At 32.8% G+C, this 18,527-nt stretch overlaps 1 protein-coding gene across 1 annotated transcript in view; it reads left to right on the top strand.

Annotated features, from left to right (window-relative positions):
- Dnah3 (dynein heavy chain 3, axonemal) overlaps window positions 1-18,527 on the top strand; it is a 257,006-nt gene that overhangs the window by 182,641 nt on the left and 55,838 nt on the right. Inside the window, exons 41-43 of the mRNA XM_075354669.1 lie at window positions 1,419-1,580; window positions 8,417-8,553; window positions 14,245-14,419. Coding sequence (XP_075210784.1) covers window positions 1,419-1,580; window positions 8,417-8,553; window positions 14,245-14,419 — 474 coding nt within the window. The remainder of the gene's footprint in view (window positions 1-1,418; window positions 1,581-8,416; window positions 8,554-14,244; window positions 14,420-18,527) is intronic.

The raw sequence follows: 18,527 nt of genomic DNA, 5'->3' as shown, positions 1-18,527 counted from the left end.
AATCTTGAAACAAAGCAGCGAAGCGAAGAGTGGCACTCTGTCATCTCCTCGATCGAAAAAATGTCGAATGAGCAAATCAAAGATCAAAACCATGCTGATTTGCTTTTTTGATAGTAGGGGTATCATGCATAAAGAATTTGTTCCTCCAGGACAAACTGTCAACCAAGTGTTGACAGTGAATGCTTCATCATGACAATGCCCTGTGTCACATGGCCATTTCCATCAGGGAATTCTTGACCTCAAAATGCATTCCTATGGTTCCTCAAACCCCCTATTCACCTGATTTGAGTCCTTGTGACTTTTTCCTTTTCCCGAAATTGAAACATGTCTTAAAAGGATGTAATTTTGGAACTCTGGAATATTCAAAAGACTGTGACCGACTAGTTTAAAGCCCTACCAGTTGAAGCCTTCCAGCACTGCTACCAGGAGTGGGAACAACGACTCTGCCGGTGTATAGCTGCCCAAGAGAACTGCTTTGAAGGGGAATAATATTGTTGTTTGAAAAAAATAAAAACTTTGGTAAGTAAAAAGTCCAGTCTCATTACTTTTCTCATACACCTTGTTCCATACCTACATAATTCACCCAGACTAGAAATACTTACACCCTGTAGGCTTGAATGAGCCACGGGGCCTCTGATCTCTACACATAGTAGACTGTCTACTGTGTCCCAAAGTGACCGGCAAGTCAGGAAACATCACCATCCATAAGATCTCAGCAGAGTAAGCTCACATTATTGTTGTTCTAATACTTGTCCTACAACAAGAAAAGATAGTCATGTCCTGCTTTACATCAACAAAGGTAAAGTGAAAGGAAAACAAAAAAAATAAAAAGTATTGTGAGAATGGAATTTTGATAGTAAATGACTCAAATAGCAAAAGAGTAGTATGAAAAAACATGATAAAACTAATTAGATCAAAAAGAAGTCTACGAGGACAGCTTATACTGATTCGGGATATTTCAAAAATCCTGTAGTGCATACACTCACTACATAGAGAAGGATAAGAGGAAGACACTGCGTTACTCAGAATGTAATAACTTGGCACATATATCGGTGTATGGAAATACCTTCATATCCACTATTAGGAACCTTATAGAAGTCCCCCTTTTTCAACGATAGGGTAACTTACACCTAGTAATTTAAATGGTGAAATTTAACTACACAGTTTTTTGGCCTGAAATGTATTAGTTTATCTGTACTAATAGTTAAGTTGATTCTTTGTAATGTATGAAGAATGAATGAGTTGGCAAAAATAATCCAAGACTTGGTCACATATCTGAAATTATTCATAAGGTGTACTTAAGTTACAGATTCAATTTTTTTTTATTTTTTTTTTATTTCACAATTGATACTTGTCTGTATTTTTAGCTTATTTTTTAAGTGATTTGTTAAAGTTTTCTACTGTAATTTTGATTTCAGTCAATTCTGAACAGCCCAAAATCAAATGTGTTGGAGCTTCGACTTGAATATCTCAATGATTACTTTACCTACAGTATCTACAGAAATGTCTGCAGATCTCTGTTTGAGAAAGATAAACTTGCTTTCTCTTTCATCCTTTGCATTGGCATTCAAGCAGCAAGAGTAAGACCCTTCTAATGGTTTTTTATTTACTTTTATATATTTGTACACTTTTATATTATATTATACAGTCAAACTTCTCCATTTGACAACAATAGGATTTGATCTATAAAATCATTAGGTTTGAGATTTCTTTTTATGGATTCTGTGATTTTATTTGGTGATTAAAAAACTAGTCCATTAATGAACTGAAGGCTAGTATTTATAAAAATATCTTAGCATTCTCTATTGAGATATTACAATGAATTTACATTTATGAACACCAGATGCACTCTCATGAATGCTCACTATTTACATAACATTAACTTTAAGAAATAACTTCTCTATAATGTAATGAAGAATGGTGCAGTTTTAACCTTTCGTTAGTATATAAATATGAAAAAAATAAGTTTTTAATTATACAAATTTTTTTTCTTCAAAATTGCCTGTTCTTGCACACCACTTTTTATTTCTGTTTTATGAACAAATTCATCATTTTTATTTTAAATGTAAATTTCAGTAATGTTTATTCTTGTATTAGGTGGTATTAAATACTTTGTCCAGTGAAACTGAAACAGAATGTTTACAATACATTGTTTTTTTTTTTATTTTTGTTGATAAACTGCAGTTTCTCTTATTTAATGAAAAATTAAGAAACAAAGAGGCTGGCTATTAATGACTGTGATGTGTATTTATATTTCTGTCTGATAAAGTAGTTCAACATAGATGTATTACCTGTTCTGAAATTGACATTGTCCTATTATTTTTATCAAAGTATAATTTTTTTGTGATCTATTAAATTGTCAATTTAAATATTTCTTTAAATAGATGTAAATTATTTATGAATTGGTCATTACTGTGGAATATTTGTAACATAAGATCTAGAATGAAGATGAGTTAATGATGATCCCATGGCCATATTTGTGTAGATAACTACCTGGTACTACAGTGTGTTGACTGTGTTTGTTTACAATTCATTCTTTGTTTAATTAGATTGTATTGTAGCTAAATCAAACCTTATTACTGTTTATATTAATAAATAGAAAAATAGATTAATTGAAAAAAGCAAATGTTATTCAATTCTTGCATTTACATTATTCTATTATTGTATCCTTGAACAGTCAGATATAAATAATATTCAGATTATTTATTAGTGTAGTAATAATTATTTACTACACTTAATTATTTAATAGTGTAATAATATAAAACAAATTAAAGCACTCTCTCTCTCTCTCTATATATATATATATATATATATATATATATATACTAGCATTCTCCAGTCGCAGCTTCACCAACAATATTTTTAATAGCAAACTTATTTATTTATAAATAAAGGATATTTAATCAAGAATATTATTTTCAGATTTTCATTAAATCCTGATAAAATTGCAAATAAAAATTTATTTTTGTGTGAAATTTAGATATTCACATGAAAATTAAACACACCAAAATTCAAGTTGATATCTACATTTGTTACTGGGAAAATCAAAAAATAATAAATTTCATTGTTACTCTATTCTAACCCTTTAAACTTGGAATTTAAAAAAATCCTTTCTTAGTGAGCATTAACACTATAAGAAGAACAACCTTGACGTTCCTTATTATATATTTATTCGTCCCCATTGTGGTTTCACCCATGCTATATGATTACTTGCATTTCCCATCTCAGTCAGGGGGGATGTTTAGGCGGTCATGGCTTGTTTTGCTCGCCCTTCCCGTCTAGCAAGAGGGCTTGGACACCATTGTGTTCATAAAAACTCATGCTTGGGAGAATAATATTGATAAATAAAAATTAAAGCCTGTTCAGTTTATAAAAAATATCAAAGTACTATAATTTCTTCAGAGCAGCAGTTTGGTCAGTACAGCTATGAACAGGAGGTGTGGCTATGAATTTACCTGTACTTTGTACTGGTAAATGTATTATAAATGTGCAAAATGTATTTTGCACTTTTATTAGCATTACCTGACAAACACCACTATGAGGTGACCATACTTCCTTTCTAATTTTATTAAAAATCTTTTAATTATTTTTATTTTGTATTTTTTAGTGGTGTAACCAGAGGCAGGTGCAGCCAGTCCCATTGCACATATATTAGCATTGGCTATGTTGGTTAATCTACCGCACTGTACACTGTCGCATCCCTTAAAAAATTGAAATTGCAAAAACCCAAAAATGGTTTTTAGTTATTTATCTGAAGAGTATATGCAAGCCCAAATAGAGTGAATATCCCTTTTAGTATTGTCGGAAACAAGGAAAATTTGCAATCATTGTTCAAATTTTTGCTTACCTTTTCTTCACCACTTTTAAGGTCGAATTTAGAAAAATCTAGACTTTTTTTAGATATTTACATGAAAATTACATACACGAAAAATCAAGTTAATCAAGTTTGTTACTGAGAAATGCAAAAACTAGTTAATTTCATTGTTACTCCATTTTAACTCTTTAAACTTGGAATTTCAGAAAATCCTTCCTTAGTTGCACTTACACTGTAAGAAGAACGTGTATACCAATTTTCATCAATTTATCTTCAGTATTTTTTGCTGGGCGTTGACGTCAGTCAGTCAGGACACGTTGCGTTATAGGTACAGATTTAAATTCTATTAAATAAACCATCAAGTACAGAATATTGAAATAAGATATATCTTATCTTAATTTTAATTGGACTAGCTGGTTTAATAGAATTTAAATATAATTTAACACTATAGAGGAATAAAATGAATTTTAAAAAGATTTATATATTGTTACCACATATATGCCTAATTTAATACCGGCTGCCGAACACAGTACAGCAACTCAGATGCGAACTGGCGCACAGTATATGGACATGCTGATACTAGCATCACTTCCACCGCGCAGATGACTGTGCAATTCTCCCACCGCACTGCAGCCCCACCACTCTCAGGCTCCAATAAAAGAGCGTGCGTGAGAGTGAATTTGCAATTCATCGTCAACCACCACATGGAGAAGACCAAGAAGAAGATAGAAGTTCCCTGGCTGGCTCAATGTTGGACCTCCCGGTGGATGCTAACATCCCCGCCTCAGACAGCAGACAGCAGACAGCAGTTGCTGGCCAGCGGACAGCAGCAGCAGGAGCCAGCCTAGCGTGGGATCACTTGGGTCAGCCACGCCGGCAAAGGACGACCGATGTCGACCTGACACTGCGGGGCTCTGGGGGCCACCACTGCCATGCTGTAGTGGGGACCCAACTGCTGCTGAGGGATAGCCTAGTCGGACTTCAATGGACAAACCGCAACTCCCCGACGTTGCCGAGACCCGCTTCGAGACCCAACAGCTCTTCTCAGAGCTAATGCAAAAATGGCCCTTTTCAGGGCCACCACAAGGTTATGAAACACAAACCATCAAAGCCATTCAACAACAACAGCCCTTCTCAGGGCTACCATAAGGTTAGAAATTGCAACGAGCTGTCAAAGCCAATCGACGACAAAAATGGCCCTTTTCAGGCCACCATAAGTTTAGTAAGTGACATGTGCCATCGAAGCCATTCGGCGACATATATATATGTATAAACATAATAAAGTGTCCTAGGAGATGTTGGACAAACTTAAGGGCCTAATTAAGAAAATAAAAATAAACAAAAAATTTCATATGGACAAATGCCGTATCTTGTTTCATTTGCCCTCTGTCTACCATTTTATGTTTTTAAATAAAAATTTATATCGTAGGTATAGAGTGAGATTTTATTGACATCTAGTATGCTTGTACACAACATCTTCTACAAAATAAATAAATAAGTTTAAAAATTCTACGGCCATTTAAATTTTTTAACCATTAATAGCTTCTTAAATATTAGTTTTATTGAAAATATTAAGCTTTTTATTGTAAACAAACTCACACCTCATTTGTTAAAATCAAATGAGAAACATGTGAGATATGGCTGAAATTGTTAAAGTGCATTGCAAAAATTATGCAGTCTGCCAATTGTATGTTTACTAAAAATAAAAATTAATTTTAATTCAATTTGTAAAAAAAAATTAAAGCCATTTATCATTGGTAATAACACAACAGGCACAAAATTGTTAGTTGTATAATTTATATGATCCACGTTACATAAAATTTCATTAAAATATTGAAATACACTTTTAAGATGTAAATTTTTATTTAAAAAAACAAAATGGCAAAATGGAAATGAAGTGAGATAGGACATTTATCTGTATTAACATTTTTATTTATTTTAATATCCTGAATCAGTTCCTAAAATTAGTCAGTAATTCATGGCACACTCTCTATTTATATATAAACCTATATTAAAATGCATATGTATAATAATTACATAAAAATTAATTTTGTAATTAACAATTTGAACTTGAACAAAATTTTCTCTGTAAGTTTTGCACCTCACTTGTATAAAGTTTAGACTTATTTTGTAAATTTTTAACAAATCATAATATTTATATTTGTAAAATTTTAGTGTGTTATTTTAACTTAAAACTAGGCTGCAGTCATATCCAGTATTTATTAACCATTTACAATAATATATCTGTGGCTACTCAGTACAGTGGCTGGGTTGCTTTAATTTTTCAATGGCTTTGGCCATTCATTTTTCTTTGTCAAATCATCTGTAATTTTTTTAGAATCTTTATTCAGTAATTCAGTATTGATAGTACTGATTTTCTTAGTCCAACTATAATGTGCAGTATTCCTGTTATTTAATAATAAATTTAAGTACATCCAATGGGAAAATTAATTTTTAATAACAAAAATAATTTTTTTTTCCCATACATTTAGTAAACGACAATAGTAATACCGTAAAAACATAATTACAAGATTTATCTTGAATGTAATGATTGTTCAGTAATTTAATTTCTCTAGCACAGATTGACACACTTGTAAGATTCAAAGTTGGCTGCCAACAATTTGCTCTGTGACTCACTATGTTAATTTGCATTTGAGTTATGAAGTTTCCAATCGATTAAGATATTCAACATCGCCAGTTGTAAAATTTGAGTAATGATATCTTTTCTGAACTTTAAAAACATAATGCCAGCTAAAACTGAAAGACAGTTAATTTCTGTGTATGGTATTAATATAATGGAAGAAAAAAACTGTGTAAAAATGGTCTTAAATATTTTTCATTAACATACATGACAAGAAGTATTCTTAATCATTATTAAAAATTTGAAGAAGCTCAGGTATAAATTTATTTTTTTTCCATGTTTCTTTGTAAAAATCATCCAAAAAGTTTATATATTCATTGGCTATCATACAACATGTTAACAGAAGATTACAAAAGAATGTGAATAGGATCCTTATTTTATTTTTAACATAAAATACATGAGCTTATAATAGTCTCTTATAGGAGATATTAATTTCTTGATTCACTTTTGAAACACAGAACGTATTATTTATAGCATTCTGGAAATGAAGCGCCTGTCAACTGAATAGCATTTCTCTTGATCATAAAAAATGCTATAACATTATAAAAAAAATTCTGTTTGCATAAATAATGTAAGCTGTGATCTTTTGGAATTGGTCTGGTATTTTATTGATCACATTAATGTGTAAGCAGTAACGGTTATTGTTCACACTTATGATGAAATCCTTTAAACGTTATGCATGCTATCCAAATTAGCGAAATGGGAACTACAAGGACTTCAAGTACAAGGGGATGGTGACTACAAGGGACTGGAAGAATTTTTATGTAATCTTTGGTGTTAGAGGAAGGTGCAGGGATCGCACATCCATGGACAGGTTAATTGATGGTTGGGGGTTGTAAGTTATGGTAGATGGTCATGGTTGGAAGAAGCCATACAAAGGTGATTTTAGGTTTGTTTAAATACACTGTTGGAAATGTCTACCAAGACATTTGCACTACTGGCATCCTGACAGAGGCCAAACTGATGATTGTGATGTTTTATCAAGTTTAGAGGGTCTAATAGACGACACCGGTAAAGCCCGTTAGGAATAGGAACAGAGGGCATGGTGTGGCAACCAGAATCATCTTACCCTGTGGGGGTCAGAATGTTCACACCTAAGATGAAATTCTTTGGAAGTTATGCATGCTGTCCAAAATCAGCAAAAGAGGAACTACAGGCACTTTTGATATATAAAACATACATGCATATTCTGCAGTTGCAACACTTTTTTATTAGAAAAATTAAAATTAAAATTTTTTATCTGAACTTCTTTTTTTTGTTTAACCTCCGGGTCCGTAGTCGAGTAATTCTTTCCACAGAGGATGAGATGAATGTTTTGTAGCGTGTGTGAAAATTGCCATGCTTGTCTGGGGTTCAAACCCGGGACCTCTGGGTGAAAGGCTGAGATGCTACCACTTGCGCCATGGAGGCCGGCCACATTCTGAACTTAGGTCCAAACAACTTCAGTTTGTTCAAAGAATTGAAGGAATTTTTGGTGGCAGGCACAAAGAATTCACAAGAGCAGATGTACTATAAATATTATTGCCCTTACTAAATGGAAAAACAGGATTCCAGAAGAACATGGATGCTTTCTTTCGGCTGTATTCAAAAAGTGTTTAAACTTAGTATGGTATACTAAGCATTGCCCTAAAGCAATCTCATGATAGTGCTATCTGGTTGCAAACTCCATATCATCAGAACCTAGAAACAGCTGTTTCCAGTCTCATATTTGACAGAGTTAGATGGGTTGATTGTCTTTGTCTTCTTATAGATCTTGCATCTATAGATTAATGTGTATCCCATCTGTCTAGTGCTACAGTATTGACCGCTTTCAGTGCAGTTTAATTGTGTACAACTATGTTGCTGTGTTTGCCAATGTGTGTTTTATTTTATAAAATAGGATTTATGTCATACATCCATTGATACAAGTTAAAATATATAATCCACAAATCTCCATTAATCAGGTTTCTTTTTTTTTTTAGAAAGAAATAAATTCAGATTTGTTGGCATTCCTGTTAACTGGAGGTGTTGCTTTAGATAATCCATATCCTAATCCTGCACCATCATGGCTATCGGATAAATCTTGGTCAGAAGCAGTGAGAGCATCTAATTTACCACGGTGAGATGAATAAGTATTAATTATTTCAGAATTATGTATTATGATTGTTACAAACTTAAATTTTTAAAATGAATCCAGATATTTCATAGTATCTCTGGTGAATACCTTGCACTACTTCCATGCATAACAACATCTTAAAGAAATTATAGGGATTTAATTTAAATTTATTAAAAAAACTGTAAAATATTACTTTATGTATGAGGTTTGGTAAAAAGTACGAAGAATTTTCTAATTATGTGCACTGTATCGTGTCAGTTAAGTTGATATTTTTTCTGTATATTGGTAGTACTGCACATTAGTGTTAAATTTCAGTCCCTTGCAACACTTAGTTTTTGTTGGGTGAGCAAAAAACAAGTTGTACTTTACTGGTGATGAAACGTGGATGTGTGGCTACAACGTCGAGACAAAGGTTCAACTGTCCCAATCAAAGTTTTCTGAGAAGCCAAGATCAAATAAAACACATGAAGGTCCTCCATCTAACTGCTTTCTTCAACTACAATGGAATTAAAAGAAGTATTTAAAGGAATTAAAATGGACTTAAAAGGACATTCAAGAAAGAATGTTTTTCAATACATAAGATAAAGGCAAAATCGCAAGCCAAGCTCAAGGCGATACCCAAAGAAGTGTTTTACCATTGTTTTTCAAATTGTAACTTAAGCTGAAGTATAATATCACAGGGAATTTACTTTCAAGGAAAGGGTAAATATTGAACATTGATTAAATACTTTCAGAAAAAATGAAAAATTTTCATTACTTCTTGATCAAACCTAGTATTATTTAATTTTATTATAAGTAATAACTTATTTACTTGGTTTTAATTATAAGACCAGCAAAATAAAGCAATCATTTCATATTTATCTCTTTTGTGTGAGTAATTGTAGATCTGGTAAAAAAAAGAATTATTTAAAAAGTAATTTTTTTAACAGAAATTCACGATTACAAAATGTATTTTTATTCTAGGAGAAAGAAAGTTATACTCTATACTTGGAGAAAAATTTCACCGCTTTATCACAGTAATTTTTAATTGATATACTTGTGTGTGTGCGTGTGTGTGTGTGCGCGTGTGTGTGTGTGTGTATGTGTGAGTGCATGCATGCTTTTGAATGTGCGCATGCATACACAGGTGTTTGTGTGCTCATAAATATGCAGTACACACAGACACACACATGCACACTCATACTCCAATCAATACATTTAGATATTAATATAAATTAAGGTATAAATGCTAACCTTAAAATTTTACTCATAGTAAACAATTTCAAGAATTCAACGCACTTAAGTGTATAATCTATAGATAGAAGATCCCTTATTTATTGAAAAGATTATTGTTGTTATAAAAAATATATGCAAACAGAATTATTTTAAATTTTATGACAAATATTACACCCAGGAAAACACTGTACCGATGGGTTTTCCTTTGTCATCCACTTTATCTGAGGTTTATTTACAGGAGTTTGAAAGTAAAGTTGAGTATTGAATAACTCATATTTTCATGATATTTTATGATGGACTAGATATGTTGACAATATTTTTGTAGTCCATAATCCTCTTATATGTAATGAGCATTTAATCTTTTTGAAGAAATTAAATTCCTACTATAGTGGATTGAAATTTACCTTTGAATTGATAATAAAAAAATAAATTATTTAGATGGTAATATTGAAATTAATAATAAAAATAACCAATTATAACTTCAGTACATAGGAAACCCACATCTAACAAAACCAGTATACATAGATCTTCAAATCACCCATGGTCAATTAAAATTAGTACTTACACAAACATGGTAAATATAGCAATTTATTATACTAAATATAATGAAAATAAAAATAAATTAAACAAAGAAATAGGTATTATAAAACAAATTGCCATATATAATGGTTATGATAATTCTTTAGTAGATAATGTACATAAGAAACAAATGTCAAAAATTAAAAATAAATATACATTTAATAACATTAAACAGCACTCAAGAAGTCGACAATGTATATTTAAAATATGTATATACTGATAAAATAGTTGAACGTATTACAAAGATTTATGATAATAATAAATTCAATAAATCTGAGTACCAGACAAATAACCACATAATGAAACACCTAATAAGTAATAAACATAATGATTCATCTAATTTATATAATTTGAGTGGTATTTATAAAATTGAATGTAATGATTGTGACCATAATTATATTGGAAAGACCACTAGATCATTTAAGGCTACATACTTAGAACATTTTAGAAATTATATAAAAGGTAAACCGAGTTTCTCTAATATTCCTGATCATCTGATTAAGAATAAACATACAATATCTGATATTAGAACAAATTTAAACCTACTGGAAATTAAAAAAGATACAAATAGTAAGGAATTAGACATTTTAGAAAGATACTTTATATATATATTATATATATATATATATATATAAATATTTATATTATATATATTTGTATTCGTCTTTTTTTTTTCGGTTCATTCTTGTCTTTCTGATAGAAAAAGTGTCTTTTGAAGGGGCTGGGGAATTCTGCAGATACTGAAGAAGGTCCAGCTTGACAAAGATCAGTATGATTATTGCCAACTTTAGCAGGCTCGTCAGTACAAGTAGGAGAGTTCGTTTCAGGTGGCAAATTGTAATCATCAGTGGTATGATCAGCAGATTCGTTGATAAGACGAGGAGTGATTGTTACAGATAACAGGTCCCCATCCTCAATGCTTTGATTGGCAGGCTCATCAATAGGAGGACCAGGTGCATCTAATAAACTACTTTCTATTTCTAGTTTTGAGTTCTGCCACAGTTTAAAGAGTGACACATCTTTTTCATCCAACTCTTTATTTCTGTTACTGTTACGAAATGTATTGAGCTTACTATCAGGAATACTGTGATTGAGAAACCGAAGGGTTTCTCAATCACTTCTTTTAAAAATTGTCTGCGTTCTTCGCCTTTTGTAACTGGATTATCACCTTCAGTGTTAAACGGGAGAGTGATAGCTTCTGGGTTCCATGGAAACAGTCCACATTTCCTAAAACCATTTTCCAGCATAGACACATTTAATGTATCGTCAATATCTTCTTTCAGAAGTTTAGGAAAATCTTTATTCTTTAAGATTGGAGCCTCCAAATTGGATAACCTCCATTCATATACTTTCTTCCTCCAATGCTCTTTAAGAGTCCTGAAAACCGAAACATCCATTGGTTGCAAGAGATGCGTTGCATTCGGGTACAGTTCAATGAGAATGCCATTTTTTTCACAAAACTGGCTCACTTACAAACTCAATCCACAAAAAGAATGACCATCCACAAAAAGAATGACCGGCAAAGGAATCTTTTCTTTCTCCAGCCATGGATGGAAAATGTCAGCGATGAACTTGAAAAAAGCCTCTGTTCTTCCCAGGCCCCACCCTGGAGGGAAATTCTCTGCAATTTCCTGCGGGATCCTTTTATATTTATACAAAACTGTTGGGGGAGGTACGGCACCACCTGCGCTAGCTGTGACAAGGACAGTGAGACACTCCTTTTCGTCTGGATTGACTTGCTGATCCCCTTTTTTCGCTAAAACCTTACCACCCTTTGGTTTTAAGAAAAACGCTGTTTCATCTGTATTAAAGATTCTTCTTGGATCTAATAAAATGTCTTTTTGTTCACTCTCAACTAACAATGTCTCTACCTCTTTAAAACAATTCAAAAGGCTTTCCTTGGACACTGCAGCCCTTGATCTGGTAAGGTTTTGGGACATACGAACAGCTACCACAGGATTTCTTCTCACGAATCCTTTCATCCATGATTTTCCTGGGCAACTGTCTTTGAACGGGTTTGGTTTGTTTAACTCTTTTAAAAGGCACTGCACACTGAAGACAACCTCCTGCGTTGTAACAGGAAATCCTGCACGGGCCATTCTAAAAATCCAATTCTTGATAGTACTTTCTTCTCCTGTACTCAATACGGCTGCTGGACCCATTTTTCTGAAAAAGGCATAACCTGATTAGCTTAAGCAGGTAGCCAAATAATATGTAACGTGGTTAGTTAAGTACTAGGTTCAGAAGTCTTGAACATCCTAAACTAGCTAACGCAAAGTTGATTTAATACAAATAACTAGGTGTAGTGAAAAAATACGGCGCTGCTGTCTTATTGACGCTACGTTTAGGATGTAGACTCCTACGTAAAAACGTACAGCTGTCTTACCTGTCAATTGGGTGATTTCCTTCAACCTTGTACTTCAAAGTAACCCTTGAAAAATTAAGTTTTTTGGCTGCAGTTTTATATGGCGTTTTATGCAACCGTACATGTTTCTCAGCTGCTTCCATAGCCTCTTGTATATACTTTTTAAAATTTCCCTTTGTTGGAGGCATCAAAAAAATGAAAAAGGGAATAATTCAGTAGTTGACACTTGTAACTCCAACAGTTGATATACCCCCTATCAACTATCGGACACGATAGTTCAAAAATATTTCAGAGGTTATAATAGATGGTTTTGCTTTGTAAGCAGCTAAATAACACTCAAAAAAAGCAGTATTATCAAATTATATTTCTACCCACAAGTTGACACCCCATGTCAACTACTCAGTATTATGTCACGTAAAGTTTCAATAGTTGACACGACGCCCAATAGGTCATTATTTTATTTTTTGTTATTTTAAATAACTGTATATACACTTTAGAGTCCCAGACAGAGACCTAAATACTTTTTTAATCAAAATTAGAAAATAATGTTTAAATTTGCAATGCTTACCTTTCAGCTTGTTCTTAGCAAACTCCACAAGGAAATTACAATAAACGACTGAAAAACATGCACTGCTGTCATCAGACGATTGCGTCGAGACTACTACACAGACAGATAAATATAAACCTTTTGGCGCTTTTGTTTCTCTTGTTAATTTATTTTTTCTTTGTAAGTGTCAACTACTAGTGCAGTGTCAACTACTGGTGGTTTTACCTTAATTGCTTTACTTAAAATTATTTCAATTTGAATTATTTATTTTAATTTTATTTTGTTTTCACATCATATTTTTACATACGTAAGAAAAAACTTTTACAATTTAATTTTTAATGTTAATTTTAATTAATTTTTCATATTTTTAAATTTTGTTTAATTTTTAATTTAACTGAATAAAAGTTTAAAATAAAAAGATTACAAGTTTTACATTTTTAATAAAATAAATAAATTCATGATACGTTATTATATTTTATGAAGTTATGTAGTTGATGATGCAAGTAAATTGCAAATGCACTCCTGTACTTTGGTTTGGTATACCAAACCAAAGTACAGATTACCAAAGTACAGATACTTTGGTTGATCTAATAAAATAAATCTGTAGATGGGCTAAATTTGACAAAAACAGCTTATTAAATGTATAAATATAACACAGAAAAATTGTATTCAATTATCTACTATTTGATTTCTTATTGTTGAGCTTCCTAAATACAAAAATCAGACACACCTGAAAACCACTTACAATCAAAGAGTTAATTAAAGGTTTAAGAAACCTATTTTTTCACAAACACAGAAATTGAGTGACTTGATTAGCAGGTTTTAAACATATGTAGAATCATATATTAGAGAAATATTCACCACTCTTATATAAACTCTGTCATGGATAAACTGGAGCTGATTATATATAAAATTATTAATAATTTCTATTGTGTATTATTGCAACTGATATAAATGAATATTAAACATGATTGTTTAATTTTAATAGCCTTAGTGAACTGAGAAATTCAATTGCTGCTGATCCAGATACTTGGAGAACATTCTATGATGATTTGAATCCTCAGACACTGTCATTACCTAACCCTTTTGAAAATTTATTTGGTTTACCTTGGATGGTTATTCTTCGTTGTATTCGGCCTGATAAACTTGTTCCTGCTACTCAGGTAAATAAATATTATTAATTACTGGTATAATTTTATTACCTCATAATTTATTATTACCATTAATAAATCTACTGATTAATGCATATTTCAACATTAGCTCGTAAGTGAAACTTGGACAATCGGAGTATCTGAGAAGAAAAGATTAGAAGCTTTTGAAATGTGGTGCTATAGGAGAATGTTAAAAATCAGATGGGTGGATAAAGTGACAAATGAAGAGGTATTGCGGCAAATAGATGAAGAAAGAAGTATTTGGAAAAATATAGTTAAAAGAAGAGACAGACTTATAGGCCACATACTAAGGCATCCTGGAATAGTCGCTTTAATATTGGAAGGACAGGTAGAAGGAAAAAATTGTGTAGGCAGGCCACGTTTGGAATATGTAAAACAAATTTTTAGGGATGTAGAGGGTATACTGAAATGAAACGACTAGCATTAGATAGGGAATCTTGGAGAGCTGCATCAAACCAGTCAAATGACTGAACACAAAAAATAAAGCTCGTAAGTTTTTTATGGATATTTGAATATAACAAAATTCAAACAAAGCTTCTGTGACACTGAATTATGTAGTACTTTAGAAATTGACATTGATATGTTCCATTGTAACACATGTTTAAATTTATGGTTAGCAGATCTAGCCATACATCTAAGCCTTTTGTATATTCATAACCTTCTGATTTTTCTACTCCAGTTCTATGCCCTTAATAAGTCACAGAACTAGGCCTGCCAAATCAAATTCTTCATTAAGAAGAAAGAATCATTCAAAAAGTCCATTCCTTTGATTTCAAATCATTTCATACTTAATAAATACCAATTAGTCTCATTCCATTTTCTGCATCATAAATTGGGAGTTTATTTTCAACAAAGACCTGTAAGTTAATGATTTCTAAACCGTGTCTATTAGAATTGCCTTCCTTGGATTTTGTATTTCAGTGTGAGAAGAGATTTAGGAAGATATTTTTTTGATTCTTTAATCCTTAAAACAATCTGTACCATTTATAAATACACTTGCACAAATCTGTCTTCCAATGATCAATTCTTGTACATGACTCGCGTCTGTCATATATGACAACCTTTTGACCTATGATTATTTTTTATTTCATACTATTTTTTTTGCTTTTAAATCTCTTTCTATTTACATATTATCATTATATATTTTTTTTTTTTTTTATTGAAAGAATTGTAATAATGCTACAAATTTTTATATAGCTTGCTAAGAAGTCTCCAAGTGTTTTCCTCAGAAGTGTTAATTTTACTTTTACCAGATTTCCACCTATAGGTCAACATAAGGACTGGATTTTCTAGTTGAAAACGATTATGGAAGTAGACTTTGACCACCTTTAGAGATGGCTATGTGGGCAACCAGGATTGAAGTGATAGCAGAGGTAAAAGAGACCTTTCTGTTGTCCACATGCCCCCCACAACGGCAAGCGCATAGTAAATTGCCAATGTGCATCTGTGCATTGAAGGTTTGAAAGCTTCAGTTTGGAGTTCAGCGAGCCAGCCTGGGCTTCAGCCCAGGCACTGAACTCCAGGCACACAGGAGCATGTCTGAAGTTAGGGAAGAGATTACGCATCTCTGACAGGACTTATGTTGGTTCCACCAGAGTACCGGGCCAGACCTCCAAGATTGGTAGCACTGGAGTGGAGGTGTACCATGATGGGTAGCATTGCTACAGAAGAGATTAATTCAACATGCAAGTTGAACAGTCTCTTGGAGTTGAAACTTCACATAAACATACTCATTTATAATGACCCATGTCAGTACAAGCAAAACGAAAGAAGAGTCATGAGCCAGGAATAATTCAGTGTGAGGTGAAGAGTCTGTAGAGAACTGTCTTCAAAAACAATTCACCCAGACCTCTGTACCTGATAATTATGATTATGTACCTGATAATTATCAGCATAGCGCCTAAACTACTTTCTGAAACAGTTTGGTTTCCTTGGGCTTGGAAGCCAAATCCTCAAGCCCTTCTGCCACAGCAGAGAGAGCTTCTCAAATTTTCTCTAGGCGAGGAAGGATAGTCTTCCTCACACCAGCGTCAGCACTTTTTGGGAGCTCAAGAAACCTAACCAGGTAGTCCAGGTCATTTTGGACTGCCTTGACCAGCGGAACAGAACTGCCAGGTCTGCCCTTCGCACTCTGGAAAGCCTTAATTACTGGGTTTGAAACCCGGTGGATGTCCCTATATCCATATCTGATCCCTTATCTGATGTCAAGGAGATCAACGGTAAAGGCTCTGGCCTACTCTTCCACCTGGACTTCGAAACTACCTCTTGGAAAACTGCTTCTGCCAAGACCTGAGATTCACTAACCTGCCTGCTCATGGATGTAGAAATTACTTGCTGTCTTCCTCCTAACACTGTAATGGGCAAGCCCAGCGACGTTAAATCTTCCCTCAGCAAGCCGTGGGTAGCTGGAGACCTTGAATATTCTCCTGTCACTATATGCACCTCTTCGCCGCTCCTGGATCGATGGCATGAAGTACAAATACTACACACAATCACAGATTACGGCCCTCATTCTTAAAAGAACGCAAGTAGGACTAAGGAAGATCCCTTTTTACAGTGGCTTATGACCAGAAGTCATTGCCACATTGAGGCAGGTGCCCAAACAAATTTTTCGCCTTGTACCACGTGAATAATTTGGAACAATGAGTCTTTGTTGAAATTGACGCAACTATTGCTGCAGATCTCAATAAGAACACTCAAAACTGTGGAAGGTACACACAAGACAAACAGCTCAAAATAATACTGAACAAGATTCAACACAACGTAAACTTTGTCCGCATCAGAGGGCCAAAGTTTGCATAATCGTCAAAAGAAAGATTGAAAAATGGTGTACCACAAGGTTCTCCATAGAGAAGTATCTTTTTTATGGTTTCCATCAATAAATTGACATTAGGCATTACCAGTGTGCTGATTGCAATTAGGATATACCAGCATTACTCACAGACACCAGATTTTGGCAGAAAATACACCACTATGCGTACAATGCAACTGCTGCTTAGCTGTACACCACATCCATAGGACTGCATATGCTATGCAGCCTTACATTGCAAATTTAAATTACTGATGGACATTTGGCGCATCCTAGAAAACAATAAGGATGCACTGGACCAGATATTGTTACTTCTAAGAAGAATCAATATACTTAATAAGATTTAAAGATAATCAACCAAAAGTTTTATTTTGTTATTCATGTTACATATTTTATCCTAATGGTTATATTTCCTTTATTATTTAAGTTTTAATTTTATTGCTGTCTTAGTTTTAACCTTATTTTATTATTATTTTGATATCCAGGAAAGAGCTTTTTTGTTACTTTTTGTCCCGGCAATGATAACAAGAAAGCATTTTTCACCAAAAAAAAAAAAAAATTATAGTAGAAATCTGAAAAAGTATCTATGGTGATGATCTGGCAATTGTATATGCCATTAACAATACAGTTATGGTGAAGTTCAAATTACAATGAGCAATAAACACCTCAACAAAATTGCAAAGTATATTGGATTCAAATTTTCATCAGAAAAATGTGGTGTATACAATGCTGTAGGAAGGGAACGCCTCATTGTAGTCCTGTTTTGACCATCAATGACCATCCTATTCAGTACAAAAATAATGTATGCTTTTTAGTTATATTATTAGATGAACTCCTTACTTGTAGACTACACACATAGCATTTGAGTGTTAAATGCAGGAAAGCCTTAAAAATTATTAAATGTTTATCAAACATCAATTGGGGCAAAAGTAAAAGAGAAACCAGCAGTGATCATCTAACATGAATTTTTTCAATCATGGGTAAATATAAGAAATATATGAACATTTTTACTGATGATTCTAACACTAAACATGGTGTTGATGTTCTATATACATAAATGATGAAACTCATTCATGGAAACTGTGAGCTATGGCAAGTGTTTACATTGCAGAGCTCATTATTAGTTATATACACCATTATTAGTTATTATACACCAATATTAGTTATTATACACCATTGTTTCTCAACCTGGGGGTCGCAGTGGTATGAAACGGGGGTTGGGAAATTAGCCTACAACTTTACACATAAACAATAATGAAGTCATTTTATGAGAAAAAAAATTGATTACGA

This window comes from Lycorma delicatula, chromosome 1, assembly GCF_047948215.1.
Source record: "Lycorma delicatula isolate Av1 chromosome 1, ASM4794821v1, whole genome shotgun sequence".
Lineage (NCBI taxonomy): Eukaryota > Metazoa > Arthropoda > Insecta > Hemiptera > Fulgoridae > Lycorma > Lycorma delicatula.
This window is presented reverse-complemented; position numbering and strand designations above follow the sequence as displayed.